Below are 17,189 nucleotides of genomic sequence, written 5' to 3'. Positions count from 1 at the left end.
ACAAGTACTGACAGCCTAGCCAATGGTTCCTGCTCGGGCATTGGATGCTGCAAGCCGTTATCCCGAAAATGATGTACATTTTTAGTGTCAAAGTCCAAAGCTTCCATAACCACACTAGGATTTGGGACTTCAATCCTGGTAGCTATTCCTTTTGGGTGGAAGGAAAGTCTTATGACTTCTCCACTGTCCACTGTTGATCTTGTTGATCTCCAGAGTAGGAGCAAGGTTACCACAGTGAATGATTGGGGTGTTGAGCAACAAACATGCAAAGAAGCACAAGAAAATGTGACAAGTTATGCATGCAGCCAGGATCATAGCTTTTGCCTTGACTCTGATAATGGTCCAGGATACCGTTGTTGTTGCTCTCCAGGTTATCAGGGCAATCCTTACATCCCCAATGGTTGCCAAGGTACTTCAGTTTCTTTGGATTAAATGTTCACAGTGAATTCACTTATGTTCTTATTTGGTTTAGTTTATTATATTGTTTAGCAATCATTTTTCTTTTGGTTGATTGAACTAACAAGGTTGCATTGCTTGTTTGTCTTCAAGATGTTGACGAGTGTGCTGATCCAATGCTTAATGACTGTGAAGAAAGATCTTGCATTAACCAAAAGGGGAGCTACCCTTGTGCTTGCCCCCGAGACTACTATGGGGATGGCCAAAAAAATGGAGAAGGCTGCGTTGGTTATCAACTTCGAGTAATTAAGATTGTGGCTGGTAAGTTTGATATACATAAATCAAAATTTTGTTAGTCTCCAAATGTCCCAATTCTGATATGAAAAGTTCAGAAATTTAGTACATATGCCAAATATCTACACTTATTTTCTATGCAGGTAGTGGAGCAGGCCTTGTTCTACTGCTAGCTAGTGGTGGCTGGTTCTATCTGGGACTCAAGAAAAGAAAGCTTATCAAGCTAAAAAAGCATTATTTTCAGCAAAACGGTGGCTTAATGCTGCAAAAACAACTCTTGAGACCAGAAGAATCCATTGACACTACCAAAATTTTCACAGCGGAAGAACTCAAAATGGCAACCAACAACTTTGATGAGAGCAGAATCATTGGCCGCGGAGGATATGGAACAGTTTATTTATAGCTGAGTTACCTGATCAAAGAGTTGTTGCCATGAAAAAGTCCAAAATAGTCGATCGTAGACAAAACTATCAATTCATTAATGAAGTGGTGGCACTATTGCAGGTCAATCACAAGAATGTAATTAAACTCTTCGGGTGTTGTTTAGAGACAGAAGTGCCATTGCTTGTTTATGAATTTGTCACCAATGTTACCCTCTCTGACCATATCCACCAAGAGAACACAACTTCCACCGCCACCATTCCTTAGAACGTACGTCTTAGAATAGCCACAGAAACTGCAGGGGTGCTTTCATACTTACACTCTGCAGCATCAACCCCAATCATCCATAGAGACATCAAGTCAACAAACATACTCTTGGATGATAATTACACAGCAAAAGTGTCTGACTTTGGACTTTCAAGGCTGGTTTCTCTAGATCAAGCTCAATTGTCTACAGTGGTGCGAGGAACTGTTGGATATTTAGACCCTGAGTACTTACAAACCAGCCAACTGACAGACAAGATGTGTATAGCTTTGGAGTTGTAATGTTGAAGCTACTAACCAGGAAGAAGGCGGTCTTTTTTAATGGGCCTGCAGGGGAGAGAAATCTTGAAAGGTTCTTTCTTTCTGCACTGAAAGAGGACCAGTTAAGAATTATTCTTGAGGATTGTGTACTTAAGAGAGGGAGATGTTGAGGAGGAGAAGGAGTTTGCTAGCCTTGCTGAGAGGTGTTTGAGAGTGAAAGGAGAAGAAAGTAGCAGCAGAACTAGAGGATCTGACTACTATGGCATTGGCAGGGCAGTCATGGGTTGGAGAGGAATTGAATTCAAAAGTGACAGGGAATTTTGGTGGTGAGCCATTAAAAAAAAATTAGTGACGGAGGAGGCAGTACCGGATACCTGACTTTTTAACAATTTCATGCTGCAAGAAAGTGATGGGAGATGAATGTATTGCTTGCAATTATGTACACCTTTATTTGGTTGTGTACTGAATTTGCTGATGCTTTTGCTAAATGCTAATGAATTATCTTTGCTTCATCGTTGTTGTTTATTTATTGTCTTCAAATTCCTTATTAGATTGGCCTCTATTTATCAAAGTATTCTTTCTCATTTATAAGATTTCAGTTCAACACAGAATCACATTGACTACAAAGTAATAAGGTAATTAAACCTGAGAAATAAGTGCTCTATGTAAGCTTAGGAAAAAAAAAAGCACACAAACTATCAAATGGACTTGTTCACTTGCAGCACAATCATCTCCCATCATTTACTGGTAGCATAATGTGGTTCCTCATGGTATCATACCCAGAACTTGAATTGCCACCGCCTCCACAACTAATAGTTTCCATGGATATTCCACCAAGAAGGGACTCAGTCTCTTCTGAATTGGCTTCATTACTAACCCATGGATGCATTACCATCCTTCTCAGTCCTTCTAGTTCCATAGCCACTTCCTTCATTGTTGGCCTTTCTTCTCCTTTCACTCTCAAACACCTCTTCGCAAGGTTTGAAACCTCCTTAAGCTGCTCAATGTTTCCCTCATTCACAATACAATCATCAAGAACTTGTAACAAGCGGTCCTCTTTCAATGCAGAAAGAAAATACATAGCCAAATTTCTCTCTTCCTCTGGCTGGTCAAAGGAAAGCGCTTTCTTTCTTGTTAGTAGCTCAACCAGGACAACCCCGAAACTGTAAACATCACTTTTCTCTGTCAATTGGCTTGTCTGCAAGTATTCGGGGTCTAAATACCCCAGAGTTCCTTGCACCATCGTAGATAACTCAGCTTGGTCTATAGGAACCAATCTTGAGGCACCAAAATCAGACACTTTTGCTGTGAGAGTTTCATCCAGGAGTATGTTTGTGGACTTGACATCTCTGTGAATGATAGGAACAGAGGCTGCAGAGTGCAAGTAGGATAGCACTCCAGCAGTTTCTGCAGCTATCCTTAGATGGATTTCCCAAGAATTGTTTGATTTCGTTGCCTTGCTTGTGTTATGGATGTAGTCAAAGAGGGTTCCCTTGGTGACAAACTCATAAACTAGTAGTGGAACTTCTGTTTCAAAACAACAACCTAAAAGCTTGACCACATTTCTATGGTTGATTTGGGAAAGCACCAACACTTCATTAATGAATTGGTCTATTTGGCTTTGATCCACCATTTTTGACTTCTTGATTGCAACCACCCGGCCGTCTACCAAAATTCCTTTGTACACTGTACCAAAACCACCCTTGCCAATGATTCTAGTCTCACTATAATTGTTGGTGGCCTTCTCAAGTTCTTCTGCAGTGAAGATTTTCGCCGTTTCGTGAGTGGATCCTTGTCGTTCTGAAAGTTGCTGTTGTAGCATAAGTCCTCCATTTTTCCGGAAGAACTTCTCCTTCAGCTTCATCAGCTTCCATCTTTTGTATCCCAAGTAAAACCATAAGCTTCCCATTAGCAAGGCTAAGAGGCTGACCCCGATTCCTGCATTTCCAACAAGTTTAGACATCAACCATCATGGTCATTGTTTTAAATAGTTTTACTCAATATAATTACACAAGAAGTAAAAATATATATAAATCCCAAAGCAGTAAAATCACTCCTGAAACATAGTGATTTGGAGGAGTGGCAACAGATTCATAAATAATAAGCATATATACTTACCAACAGTAATCTGAACAACTAATGTTCGATTAGGGGAGCAACCTTCTCCGTTTGTTCTACCATCACCATGGTACCCCTTCCGGCAAGAACATTTATAGCCTCCATCTGTATTTATACAATTTTGTTTGCAGTCATGGAGGTTTGCATCATCGCATTCATTAATGTCTGCAAAACAACATAACCCATATTCAGAAATTAAGCAAGTTAGTAGTACCTACTAACTTTTTTTGGTACGAATCGAAGGACGCAAGACTGAACCTCACTGCATCACGGCAGCAAAGTGACAATTCAAAACAAAGATAATATACAATTAATTTACCACGGCAGCCATTGAGGTATGGATTCCCATGGTAACCGTCCATGCACTTGCAGCGATACCCGACACCATTGTCAACATTATCACACCTACTGTTCTTTTGACATGTGTAGTTCATCAACTTTTTATTTTCAACAACTTCACATGCTTCATTTCCAATTGACCAATCTAGTACCACTGGGAGCAATCTCACATCTTCCAAATCCTTGAGCATGTTGGAGGAGAAGTTGAACTTTCCCTCTTCGACTACGAAGGCATAGCTGCAGGGGCTGAAATCCCACACATTCTTATGGTTGTTGGAACTAGTTACACTTACATTAAAAGAGGTCATCCCTTTAGCAATGGATGTTTGGCAACAGCCTATACCAGAGCATGAATAGTTGGCAACAAAGTCAATGCTGCCACATGTTGTGGTGCACCCACCGGTGTACCCGTAGGCTCTCCTTTTGTAACCTGTGATCTTTGCAGAGGTGTCACACCCGACCGCCACGAACTTGTTATCGGTGTCTGATATGAAGAATCTGGAGAGGGAGAGAGAATTTTCTAAGCCACCCAATGGCGTGCCTGACTTGTTGAAACATTGTATGGCTATGTATTGCTTAATATACAGCTTCCCATCCACAGATATGTTTGTGACCTCAATTGAGTCACTTTTTCTAAGAAAAGGCTTTGGAGGGTTATATGTGTCATTGCAAGTGATGAGGAAATCCTGGTTGTAGTAACAATCCTGGGTTGTGCCAAATGGATATGGGATGCTCACATCTCCACACTTGTCTTGGCAGCCAGGCTTGACTTCTACTTGATCAGAAGAAGGAGGGCTTAATGTTGCTGCTGTTGTTTGAGCTGAAGCTGCGGCTGCTAAAAGCACTTCTATGAGGGTGATCAGTTGCAGAAGCAGAAGCATAAATCTTTGAATGCTCATGGCTTCTGGTTAAGTTTTTGTTGTTGAAACGAGGTGTTAAATTGATGCTTTTATTGGCGGCTAGGAGAAAGACCGGACTATTTCCTTTGGAGCGACTTGTCAACAAAATATTACATAATTATAAACTCAGGTCCAAGTGGTCCTGTTTTTTTTAACATGTGGCATTGGTCCTGCAACTTGTCACATGCATCTAGATCTCAATCATCACTTGCTCTCAACTAACTGGGGAGAAGATAGAAAGCTGCAAATAGTACTGTTGCAGTAAGCTGTTTTGTATAAAGGAATATTTTTTATTTTTTTATTTTTTTTTATACAACCAATATTGAAGGAGAAAGAATCGAATCAAATACATAACCTGATGTGTAAGAATAACCACTAGAGCTACAAACATATTGCGAAATATTTTGTAAGTTTAAAGAAGAGTAGGAACATCATTTCATTTTTTACCTCTTCTAGTTTAGTCATGAGAGTAGGAGCAGAGTAATCATCTCAAATTTCCAACATGAATAAGACGTCAACGACGTGTTTGAAAAAGTCAACGAAGACTTCTGCCTGAAGAAGCGCGATGGCATTTACAAGTAAAGTCTTGGGGGGTTTAAAGAGGCCCCACCCAGGAATTGATTTTGATTGGTGTAGAACCAGAACGAGGAGAGGACTTCTGAATCGCGTTAGGAGACCAAGATGCATAATCTGATGAAGAAAGAATCTTGTCTTGTTTTGGGGTGAGAGGTTCAGCCCAATTTGAACAACTTGCCACAAATTAATTATCTCAACTTGGAGGGGTGAAAAAACACTGATAATGACGTCATTTGCCAAATACTTCTTCTATTGTTGTTTAGGAAATCATGGTAAATACTTCATTTTAAAAAAATTAATAAGAAAAAGAAACCATGGTATATGAAGAACATGCAGATATAATTTTCTGTGTGTTTTCATGAAAAGTTCTAAAGTTTTTCCTTCCACTTTCCTTCATATTCCTCCAATCCAACAGCCTACTTATTTTGCCCCTTTGTTCAGTCGAAATATAAAACCTTGATTAAAGACTTGGCTCAGTCAGCTGCCAGAGTAACTAATTATCTGACCAACCGAAGTAATTATCGGCTGAGCCGACATTATAGATCGTATTATGAGAAAACCCTTTTCAGGCTAGTACTATCTTCTAAGTGTAAGACTAAGTCATGCTTGTGTTTGTCAGACTCTCTCCAAATAGGCTCTATATGGGTTTTTGGATAATATGTCATGCTAAAATTGGTTTATTTATAAAAACCTCTCTTTTTTCTTTATTCTCCTCATGTGCATGTTCATATATCACTTGTTTTTGGTTGAAGCAGTATGAAAGCAATCACAACTTTCACACCAACATATGTACTCTTCATGGATTTAGAAAGAGAAGTCTCAAGCAGTCACAGGCAAAAAAAGCATTGCAAGAAGGGAAAATTACTTTGGATCCAATTGAAAAGAGTAAAATAGTCTTTCCAGATTACTCTATAAGGATTTCTATTCTCTCTACATATAATTCTTGACTAAATAATCTATAGACATTCTTAACTTAATAATCTATAGACATCTCCACACCGGAGTTCGCACAATTCCACTACAAACCATACATATTCCTCTAAAACTGATTTGTTTAGCATGTAAGACGATGTTTCTTTATATGTACATGGATAAACAGAAAAAAAAAAAAAAAGAGATGTGGAATGTGCACCTATAAATTAATACGAGCACCAACCCTCCACCACGACCAACCTATCCCACACTTCTCATTAGGGAGGGAAGCTACAAGTACACGCTTTGTTCGCATTGTAACTTGGGTTCTTGAAGGAGTTCCAGGTGTACCGGTGCATCACTTTCAGTGACCCAATTGGTCATGGAAAAAATGGCCCAATGATAACTCCAACTGGCTTAATACCTGCTGCAACCATCTCCTGTAGCATCTTCATCCTGCAAACACGAAGAAGAAGCAAGCCATGTTATTACTCAGGACTTTTTTCAATTAACTTTTTAGCTTTCCTTGAGAAATATCTGATCATACTTCTTTCAGAGAATGTCAAAGGAAGCTCCTCATCTACCGTCTGCCCATGACCAGACCACCTTGCGTAACTACTCTCCTTTTTTGAGTTTCCCATACCAGATTTCTCGGGTAAGTTATCTTCATGTATACCTCGGTACAAGTGTTTCAATATGAAAAGGGCAGTATCATAATCCCTCCAATAGTTTCTGCATGCCAAGATTCACCAATTAAATGGAACAGATAGATAAATAGCTATGTTTTATAGATACATGTATACATATCATTAAGCAGCAAACATTCGCACTGTAGGTTCTACATCCATATAATTTCATATGCTTATTTAAAAGATGGACACAAAAGTATAAAGATCCCACGATTATTTGAAAGTAGTCCACTTGTAAGAATTTTGTCATTTTATTCCTCCACCCTCATCATACTAGTGAAAAATAAAAAATAAAAAAAAATAAACGGGAAGCAATTCTGAAAGCAATAATTCTCATAACTCAAAACATTCCAAAACTTACTGGCTGTCTAATATTAATAAAGAGAATTTTACACCCAACAAATTTTTGAATGAATATGAGAAACATCCGAATAGCAAATAAAGGCAACAGCTGAATTATTATTCCTGTGCAACAATTCCCAAAAGTCTGAGCAAGAAAATAAACAATATAGTTCAAAGGCTGTAAGCACAACAATTTGCATGAACATTATCCAATATTTTGCTTGATAAAAATAGAGATGGATAAAAATTCCAATTGCATGAATGAGGAAACATTCAATGTGAGTACATACGTATGTGCTCCGATTGCAGAAATATATGGATGCTCAAATGTCTTGTCCTGCATGATCAATAAAAAGATTCGTTGAGGATCAGAAAAATTAGCTGGTATTGATGACGTAATAATTAAATGTCTAACTGAGATAAAAAAGCAACAAGGTTATAAAGAAAACAGTCATGCATAGCATGCTACTAAATTGGTACTGTTAGTGCTAATGAGAACAATATGGGGTTACAAAGCAGTTGCACGGCATATTTCTAAAAAGACAAAAAATGACATTCAGTGGATGCACAAGTTGAGTGAATTCTTCTGTTTGTGTCTAATCTATGTGGAGTGAGTGGAGTGGTGGGTGTATCTACGCACTTGAAGAACATGATCAATCCTTCCTCCTTCACTTCCAGTTACTCTTGCCATCATAAGAGTACCATATGATCTCTCTTCCTTTTCTTCGGCTGTTTCTGCCGTATCTGCAATATAACCAAAATAAGAAAATTTAGAAACCTTATGAAAGATGTGATGGAGAAGAAATTAGATTATTGTATTTAGGGCATAGGAAGTTTATATTTCCAACCCCCAAACTCCCCTCTTTTTTTCTATAATATGAAGAGATCAGTACACAAGGCCACTTTTGCTAAAAAAATGTATTCTTTGATGTCACTATCACTGAGAAGAACAAGATACAGGTTGAAGGAGCTAAAAATCTACTACCTTCTAGGCTATCCGTGTTTCTTGACTGGCAAACTGTCAGCACTTTAACCTGTTCAAACATAACATAACCTTGGAATTTCAATAGCTTCTCACATATAATAGGAATTACAGCATACATGTACATCAAATAACTCAGTTTTGTGAAGCACGACTGATCGAAACCCTAACTCCAATATGCTTCAGTTGCAGAATCACAGATTAAGAAATTAAGGACCAATGCACGGATGAATAGTTCTAAACTGGTGCTGTACTATACCCATGTACTGACATAAATGACAATCCAGTTGGAACTCAACCTTGCAAATTAAAAAGGTAATGTGGATAGAACAGAGCAAATAAAAACTTCTGGTGATCAATGTAGAGAAAGCCTGAGAACAAATATAATACAGGGTCAAAGTAAAATTGAACCTATAGCATGCAATGTTGAACACATAAATTATCAGGTTGAAGCAAACTTGGGCCTATCCGAACCAAGTGAAAACTCTAGTGATGAAGAATAAAAATTCTATCGTTATTCTTTAAGTTCTTTCTTTTTTCCCCTTCCTGAAAACTTATTGCTTTTAGGTATCTCCATGGCATAAATTTCAGTTATGCTAGCTAGGTGATAACCTCTTCCTTTTTCCTTTTTTCTTTTCTTTTTTTGCCGTAGCCTGTTGGTAATAACCTCTAGTTTGAGAGTAATAGCTTAGAAATAAAAACAAACAGAATTCTAATGGCTAAGAGCTAGAAAAGACTTTTAATGAGTACCAAAAATAAAGACAGAGAAAGAGAGAATTCAGATTAGAAAGAGATATCAGCTTAGAGAAGTCTAACAAAGCCCACCTTTACAGAGTTTATACGATCCATTATTGCTTGAGAACGAGCAGCTAAATCCTCAGTGAATTCCTACATGAAAAAGTATGAGAAAGCGAGCGAGCGAGAGAGAGATAGAGAGAGAGAGAGGTGACCAAGTCATGCATATGTTAAAATGTTACCTGAAACCCAATATGCAACCTCTTTCCACCTTTGTGGTAGGGTATGATAACAGGTCGCTTGCTGATGTATTCTTTACACACAAGTGGTTCAATTCTGTATTTAAAAATGAGATAAGTTCTGTCATGTGTCTCGAGATCAAACATGTACAATTAAACAACACAACACAAGAAAATAATAGATATGAGTGATGAGCACATAGTTGATTTGCATATATATAAGAATTTTCTGATGACATCATGAGTACAAATGAGCACTGTGTGCACAATTAGTGAAAGCAACGGAGGCTAGGAGCCACTGATAGGGATTTAGCTGTGAATAACTATGGGCTCAGCATTTTCGAGCCCACATATGACATCCAAAGAAACATATGACAAAGAACGAAGATGAGTTTGGCATGTAACTTTGTCTTACAATAAATATACGAATAACAGAGATTTTAATCATATCAAATTACAGGGCACACAAAGGGATATTTTCAATATGAAGTTTGGTTTGCGAATTTTATAATCGTTTTATGGGTCCAATTTTCACTTTCAGGTGATTTAAGCTACTATACTGTGTGTCAACTAAGTAGTTGCTAAATTGGTGCACTTTTTTGGGAAAAAAAAAATTCAAACCAATACAAAGGGGGAAAAACCTATAGATTTTAAACTTTTGAGGACTGGAATCTGCAAATTATATACTGTGACCTGGATCCCCAGTTTCCCTATCTTCTTATTTGCTAGTCAATTGTTTGCATTTTTGTGATCAGCTTACTTCTTCTAAACCTACATCCATACTTCCATTAACATTTTTATCCTCTGCAACATTTCCTACGCAAGACAACTCTTGGTGCCATGAAGCAGGGGTTCTTACACTTTTGGCAAACCAAGTGGCATATATTCAAGAAAGTGGTCAAGCCATGCACTTTATCTGCCATATCCACTAAGAGAAACAACGTCTGCAAATGCTTCAATGAAAACTGGATTTCATATTAAGTATTATAATAAAGAGAGGAGGACTGCAAAAGACCTATATGCAACAGGATCAAAGGGGTGAAATATGTTGAACAATTGCCGACAAGATGGCATCTCCTCACTCGTGTTTTCCTCTCCCCAATATTCTTTCCCCTTTCCTGAAATAGAGAAGATAGAGCACGTTAAATCTTGGATTTAGGTCTCAACATATTCTTTACCCTACCAATATACAGTATTACAACAAGTATCACTTCAAGTACAGAAAAAGCCCCACTCAACAAATCAACACAAATATCTGAATTTCCAACATTGAGAAGTTCAAAACACTGAGAAAAACAATAGACACGGTTACAAGAACAAAATCTTCTTAAAGTATCCCAGTATAACTAGAGACAGCAACACAGTGCCTTCACTAGAATATAGAAATTAGGAATCTGAGAAAGCATCAATATGTAAAGCATATTAAAACATAATCATTGATCATTACCAATCCCAATACGAATGTTACGAAGGGCAAGGAAGACCCCAAGGGGTGATCCAACTGCAAAGAATGTATCAACCTGAAATATGAAGAGTTAAATTTAGCAAGTGACAAAGTCAATGACAAATTATATCTATCAGACATTTGCATCCATAGAGTGAAACAATTCAATTCATATTCTCTATAGATACAGATATTTGAATCTTTATTTGTCATATGCTACTCTGTGAAAATAGAAAATTGACAGATTTCTTGCACCTTGAATTCAAGTTTTGTGTAGTTGATATAAGGGGTATAACTCTTGGGTGACCCATCTCCCTCAGGGGGCAATTTCTCAGATAGGGGATGCTTTGGAATAGTTGCAAGAATGTCATCATTTTCTGTTCAAATTACGCATATGAATGCATGAGAGCTAGAAGCAAAAAGTAAATGAAATAAATTATTTAAAAAATGTAAATATCAGGGATCACCTCGATACGACCCTGGACTAGTATCTCTACCACCACATTTGGCTTCCAATTCTGCTATTTTGGACTTTAGGGTATCAATCTGAAACATAAAGAATTTCATTGATTATATGCATCGTATACAAAGTGTACCCACAAAAAGCTAGGCAGAATAAATTATCCATTTACATATTCTCACCTCTTCCCTCAGCAATATGACTACTTTGTCTTTATTGCTCGTTTCTTCACATACTTCTTCAACCACTTTCTCTACACCACCAACTGGTACTCCACAGTTTATGCTTGTAGTTTCACTCGAGCCATCCCCTTTAAGCATGTTGCTCGATTCGCAAACTGATTCATGCACATCTTTATTACCATGTGGTTGTTTCAAGTCCACTGACCTTGCAACAAAATCGTTAGAATCTGATGTTTCGTGACCCACAACAGTCGAGGCATCTTCAGCATTTCCATCCTCATGTATCAGAAGAGTTGGTTGTGCACTCAAATTTTCATCATTAAAACCCATCACGTCATCAGTTTGATCATTTACAAAAGCGAATGTATCTCCCAAATTAGTCGGAGTGTCATATGTAGATTGATTGTCCACAACAGGTGAAGATTCTCCATCTCTATCATGTTCTTTGAACATCCAATCCATTGGAAATGGGGATGACAAGTTCTCCTGATGACAAAGGATATCATAGGAGAGGACACTTCCCAGAGAATGACCATATATGGAAACCTATATGGATGTAAGAATGACATGAGAGGAGTTAATTTAATTCCAAACTTATATAGACAAAGCATAACTAAAGATAATAGTAAATGTTTTCAGCTGCATACCTTTCCATCATAACCTGGATTCCTCCTAAGAAATTTCAAATACAACCGATTTAATTGGTTGGATACCTGGTGGGAAAAAATTTGTGCTCAATGACAATGCCACAAATCCAAGAATTAGAACATTGAAAGACAGTATCATCCTAAGAGTATCATAAAAATAGACACTGAAAGTTTAAAGACCAAATGCACTACCGCGTTGATAATGTCCTGACAGTATATGGGACTCATGTAGTATAACACATCATGAACAGTTGCACTCAGCATGACACGCAAACCCTTCACACCATCTAAAGTACATTTTTCAACTGCAGCTTCACCACTAAGCTTCAAGCCCTTTCTCCACTGAAATGCAAAGATCAGTAAGTTAGAGTATAGTAAAAGCAACTGAACAAAAAGCAAGAAAATAAAATGAGCATAAATTACATAAAAAAGGCACAAAAGGGAAAAAGGAATGAAAAAGAGAAACAAATCAAGTAGACAGAAAATAAGCTGGACATCATAGAAAAGAGATTGCTTACCTGGCATGGGATAAAAAGAACTCTTTGAGTGTCACGTTGGCGTGAAGTAAGGTGTGTTTCAGCAAGACTTGCAGTTATATGGTGAAATTCACCAACATCATCAACTAAATTGGATTTCTCCAATCTTTGACCAATTCCATGAACCATGAACACAAGGTGTCGAACAGGAACCTAAATCAAATGTGCAACATTAAACTTATCACTTTCAAAAAAATCAACAAAAACAAAATGAAATGAAAGCTTACTGCTGCACACAGCCAGCTTTTAGGAAACAAAAATTATGGACTGGCTATTTAATAATATACTCAAAGACTGCAACAAACTAAAGGAGTGTGCATTTTTCTTTTCTAAGAAAACAAAAGAAAGAAAGAAAAGCTTTACAGACAAGCTTTAGGTGAATCAAATTTTGCGCTTCAATTATGCAGGCTATCAATCAGAGTGACCACCCTTAACTTTCCTAGCAAAATTAATAACATAAATTTGTTACCTTGAAACCAAGAATCAAGACCATAGAAGTTATGGTTTAACCACCTTTAACAATCTAATAGGCAAAAACGATGATCCTAAAATTCTGGGCCACGTGATTCTAGTTCATTGATGGCTGAATTTTTTTTGAGATTAACATCATAGAAATTGGTTATTAAACTAGTCAGTTGCACTAATCTTCAGCCTGCACAACTTCTTTGTACAGGGGTCCTTGGTAGATAGCTTTAATAACACAACCTACCAAGGATTCTCAGTAAACCATAACAAGACAACCCTTAGAATTTGTAACGAAATCTAACTCAGGAAGCCGAGGTAGCCATTCTCCCAGCTGTGTTCATACCTATAGATTACTAAGCGCTGTACATTTGGCAGGGAAGAACACACATATATCATGCACAAGTTGAATGAAGACAAGAATATACTGAAAGAACCTTAAGAACAAGAATAAAAGCAACCCTTTTTATTTGAAAAGTGAAAATGTATACCGCTGAGCAATAATCATCCATTTCCTCCTCCTTCTGCTGTCGTAATTCATTCTATAAAAGAAAATGGTTGTGAGAAAGACGACAGGTTATTTTTCTGCTTCCTTAATGCATAAAGAAGACTTTCCTTATGCTGAAAATGATAAAACTTTTGCATGGTAGAAATCATAACAGAGCAAGATAACCTAGTTTTGAAGCCAAATTTCACATACAAAACAGGACAAGAAGAAACATAGACAACTCAAGGCGCCAAACAAACATACAGTTAATAAATCAATAACAATCGTGTATTTGCTACACTACAAAATATTTGAACATAACTGCCTAACCAAACACCACTATATCCCCATACCATCAAGACATTCAATCACACATAAAACTTATTATCATGGTAGCAAAGGTAATTGTTTCTGCTGTTTTTGATTTTTTGTCCCTTTCATATCGTTACCATTATTACACCTAAAACATATAGAAAAGATTTATAACACTCCAGCTCAGAAAATACAATTCCTAACTATGTAAACAACAACTGAAGTATTTTTCATAGACGCTGAAGATGACCGCTACATCCATACTCAGTGAAAAATAACATTTCAATTGGTCTTTTATAAGTTAAAATAGAATGATAAAATCTAGGTGCAAAGTACCAAGTGTGCCTTGCTTAAATGGTTTCAGTAAAGCTGAGTGAGAAGCAAGTTTCTTGTAAAGTTTATGAAAAATCTGAAAGTTTACAAATACACCAGTTCTTGAATAGAATCCATTTACATATTCAAACATCCATTACAATCCAAACTATAGACATCACCAGATTAAAATGATATCACAGGAAAAGTTCACATAGCAAAGTACCAAGAAGAAACTACAAACTAGCATTAACATCAAATATGCATAAGTGGTACTCAAATAAATCACATGAATCTGAGACTCAAGTCAAATACTCAAAAAAGGCATAACCTTGAAAAAAGAAAATATTGAAGGCAGTGTCAGATATTATCCCATCAAGTATTGATCAGGGAAAAAATAGATACCTGGGTGGGTTTTGAAGTGTAAGATGCGGAATATCCACGCCTTAACTTCATTCCATTTCCACCTAAAGTAATGATACTAGAAAAACCAGAAGCATCCATATTGAGCCAAGCCTCCCAAGTATTATCTTCTCCTGTGAAAAGCGCATGCAGTCCCTAGAAGTGCATCCCCAGGATGTGTTTAAGAATACAATAATAACATTATAAAATCTTTTCTCCAAATAGCAATACACATACAGGGGTAGAGCCTTGCAATTCAACTCGAGCTGCAAAAAGTCCAGACGGCTGAAACATTCGCCGGTGCCAAACCTGGAGATAAAAAGTCCAACTTCACCTACTTATGCTGATCACCTTGTATACCGAGTGAGGTGCAGGACATGTTTCAAAGTCTAAAAGAAAGAGTACATGTACGAGGGACAGATTGAAATAGTCTTAAAATCATTCCATGAATCTAAAATTTGGTATGTTTCAAGCATAAAATAATGCAATGAATCAGCATAAAGCAAGGCAGTTATCACACTCTCTGACACATAAACTCTGGATAGAAATTACCAGTTAGACAGTGAGCAGAACATGTATAAACTCCACCTTGTCAGAAACATGGTCATTTAAAGTAGCACATATCAATGCTGCTGCTAACCTGGCTACGATAAGCAATCTCCAATTGTTCAGAAACATCTTCACGAAGTGGCAGCCAATCAGCCCCTTTACGAGCAAACCAGTGACCTCTTAAGACGCGCCGGTTTTCTCCATCCCAATAGACAGGGAAAGAATGCCGCTTCACTAAATCTACCTGAAATGATTGCATGACTATGTCAACTCAAATCAATCGTGTCTACATCTAAAAAGTAGTTGGAATTGGTTCATTTCACTTTGAAGAGACACTCCAGACTAAGTGAACAAGAAGTGACTTAGAATGCTAAAACAAAATAAGACTTCTGCTGAAATTCACAGAAAATCTTCCTCGCATTAGCTCAGTTAGATTCATCAACAACCAGTACTTAAAGAACATCACAAGAGACTATGAATCCCACGATGCATGTTAACGAGTTGATTAGTACTAGATAGCTACATTTTCAGGTCCATAGGTACTTCTCACTTTAAATAGTAAGTTCACATCCCCGAGAAAGAAACCAACAGAAGACTAACAATAGTTAAGGTAGATAGTCTCTATCAAGTCTTTACACTGACACAGACAAAATTGGAAACATAAGTCATACCTCATAAAGCCCTCCCTTAACAGGAACACCAACTCTTTCTTCTTCCACTTTATATAATTCAGCTGACCGACCCCTCTCTAGAGAAGATAAAATTTCCCGCTCAGCCACCTTCTTACTGGAACTAGGTCGCTCTTTTGGACCTTCGCTACATTCCGCATACTCTCTCCACCAACAAGAAAGCAACTCTTCCTCCCTCTATATGCACATGCAAATTCAACCACCATGTGATTGGAATAACTCTAAGATAAAACTATCACAAAAAACGCAAGCTTTAAGACATTAACAACCACCAACCCACCTGCAAAAAAGATGCCTCAATTGCCAGAGAGTCTCTCTTACCAAAACGAAAATAGTCGCCTTTTCCCACTATCTCAGTGCGAGGGACCGAAGCAGCCATCTCTGCATGATCACATAAACAGAAGATTGTCAATTGAGAAGTAGAAACACACACTAAAACTCGGTATTTCAATGTTCGTGGGAATCAAATTACCATTCACTGCCAAAGGGACTTTGCAAAAGTACCATCGAACATCGCTACCATCGGACGGGCTTCTAGTCTGCGCTAGATACTTCTGGTGGCCCTTACACTGATCAATTTCATCTTCCAATCTCCGGATGTTCGACGGCGTGTTCTTCAGCATATCAGGGAACGTTTCTTCAGCTACACGGTTTGCCTCCGAATCCGCCATACCCATACTCCACACCAAAGAAGAAAGATGTGCTTTTTCCTTTCGTTTGGTTTTTTTTATAAATTCCCCAACTCAACTCACCGTCTCCACGTTTTCATTTCATCTCAAAACCCTAACCTGGTGCAATAGATGAAATTAAAGAGGGTAAAATGGAGGTAGAATTTTGGAGTGGAATTGGGAATTTGAGAATTTCTGGAAACCGAGATTGAAAGGAAAGTGCGAGAAAGTTGTATGCAAAACCCCAATGTTTGCGGGAATTGCTAAGTAAGAATGTGGAAAAATCATGACCAAGAAAGCAAAGCTGCAGAGAAAGAAAACGAAACTCTTCAGAAGAATGACAGCTCTCTCTCGGGGTTGAATGGCAGGTGGATTGCAACAACTGCATCACATAGAAATGGCGGTTGAGTGCTTTTCCTGTTCTTTTTTCCTTTTTTTTCTTTTTTGGGGTTTTTTGAAAAAACAAAAACAAAAACTGAAATATAGAACTTCTTCCACTTTGCCTTCTTGAACTTTTCAATTTGTCTTTGAGCCCTAATCTTTCAAAATATGTCAATATACCCCTTTTCGTCAAGTTTGTTAACTCATTTGTTAAATTGAAGGGCATTCATT

General features: G+C 37.6%; 2 protein-coding genes across 4 annotated transcripts; both read right to left on the bottom strand.

The window, feature by feature from the left end:
* Positions 1–2,158: 2,158 nt before the first annotated feature.
* On the bottom strand, positions 2,159–5,075 carry LOC103320275 (wall-associated receptor kinase 2-like). Its single transcript, XM_008221929.3, has 3 exons — positions 4,034–5,075; positions 3,715–3,879; positions 2,159–3,534 (listed from the first exon to the last, which is right to left on the bottom strand). Exons 1-3 carry the CDS (start codon positions 4,950–4,952, stop codon positions 2,324–2,326), a joined length of 2,295 nt encoding a protein of 764 aa, XP_008220151.2. The 5' UTR covers positions 4,953–5,075; the 3' UTR covers positions 2,159–2,323.
* Positions 5,076–6,404: 1,329 nt separating this feature from the next.
* On the bottom strand, positions 6,405–16,940 carry SGR2 (shoot gravitropism 2 (SGR2)). Of its 3 annotated transcripts, XM_008221928.2 has the most exons (22): positions 16,382–16,940; positions 16,190–16,290; positions 15,892–16,086; positions 15,312–15,464; positions 14,909–14,980; positions 14,675–14,827; positions 13,650–13,700; positions 12,679–12,849; positions 12,353–12,502; positions 12,161–12,226; positions 11,514–12,059; positions 11,339–11,417; positions 11,127–11,248; positions 10,875–10,947; positions 10,443–10,545; positions 9,431–9,524; positions 9,279–9,341; positions 8,457–8,505; positions 8,112–8,215; positions 7,762–7,808; positions 6,988–7,172; positions 6,405–6,896 (listed from the first exon to the last, which is right to left on the bottom strand). In XM_008221928.2, the coding sequence occupies exons 1-22, from the start codon at positions 16,584–16,586 to the stop codon at positions 6,892–6,894; spliced, it is 2,787 nt and encodes a 928-aa protein (XP_008220150.2). In that variant the 5' UTR covers positions 16,587–16,940; the 3' UTR covers positions 6,405–6,891. The 3 variants fall into 3 exon arrangements, 2 of the variants coding, with proteins under 2 accessions (XP_008220150.2, XP_088901586.1); XM_089045460.1 differs by lacking the exon at positions 6,405–6,896 and having other exon boundaries at positions 6,929–7,172; XR_016123898.1 differs by lacking the exons at positions 6,405–6,896; positions 6,988–7,172; positions 7,762–7,808; ... (1 more) ...; positions 8,457–8,505; positions 9,279–9,341 and adding an exon at positions 10,287–10,371.
* Positions 16,941–17,189: the final 249 nt, after the last annotated feature.

Source organism: Prunus mume, linkage group LG2 (assembly GCF_029339155.1).
Source record: "Prunus mume cultivar Tortuosa linkage group LG2, ASM2933915v1, whole genome shotgun sequence".
Taxonomy (NCBI): Eukaryota; Viridiplantae; Streptophyta; class Magnoliopsida; order Rosales; family Rosaceae; genus Prunus; species Prunus mume.
The sequence above is the reverse complement of the archived record's forward strand: the minus strand, read 5'-3'. Positions and strand labels throughout refer to the sequence as shown.

Coding starts and splice junctions, on each gene's coding strand:
- LOC103320275 (XM_008221929.3), bottom strand. CDS start 4,952: ATGAGCATTCAAAGATTTATGCTTCTGCTTCTGCAACTGATCACCCTC. Junction 3,880..4,033: donor ATACCTCAATGGCTGCCGTG/GTAAATTAATTG, acceptor GTTGTTTTGCAG/ACATTAATGAATGCGATGAT. Junction 3,535..3,714: donor AGTTGTTCAGATTACTGTTG/GTAAGTATATAT, acceptor TTGGAAATGCAG/GAATCGGGGTCAGCCTCTTA.
- SGR2 (XM_089045460.1), bottom strand. CDS start 16,586: ATGGGTATGGCGGATTCGGAGGCAAACCGTGTAGCTGAAGAAACGTTC. Junction 12,227..12,352: donor GTCAGGACATTATCAACGCG/GTAGTGCATTTG, acceptor TTTTCCCACCAG/GTATCCAACCAATTAAATCG. Junction 9,342..9,430: donor GGTTGCATATTGGGTTTCAG/GTAACATTTTAA, acceptor TTTTTCATGTAG/GAATTCACTGAGGATTTAGC.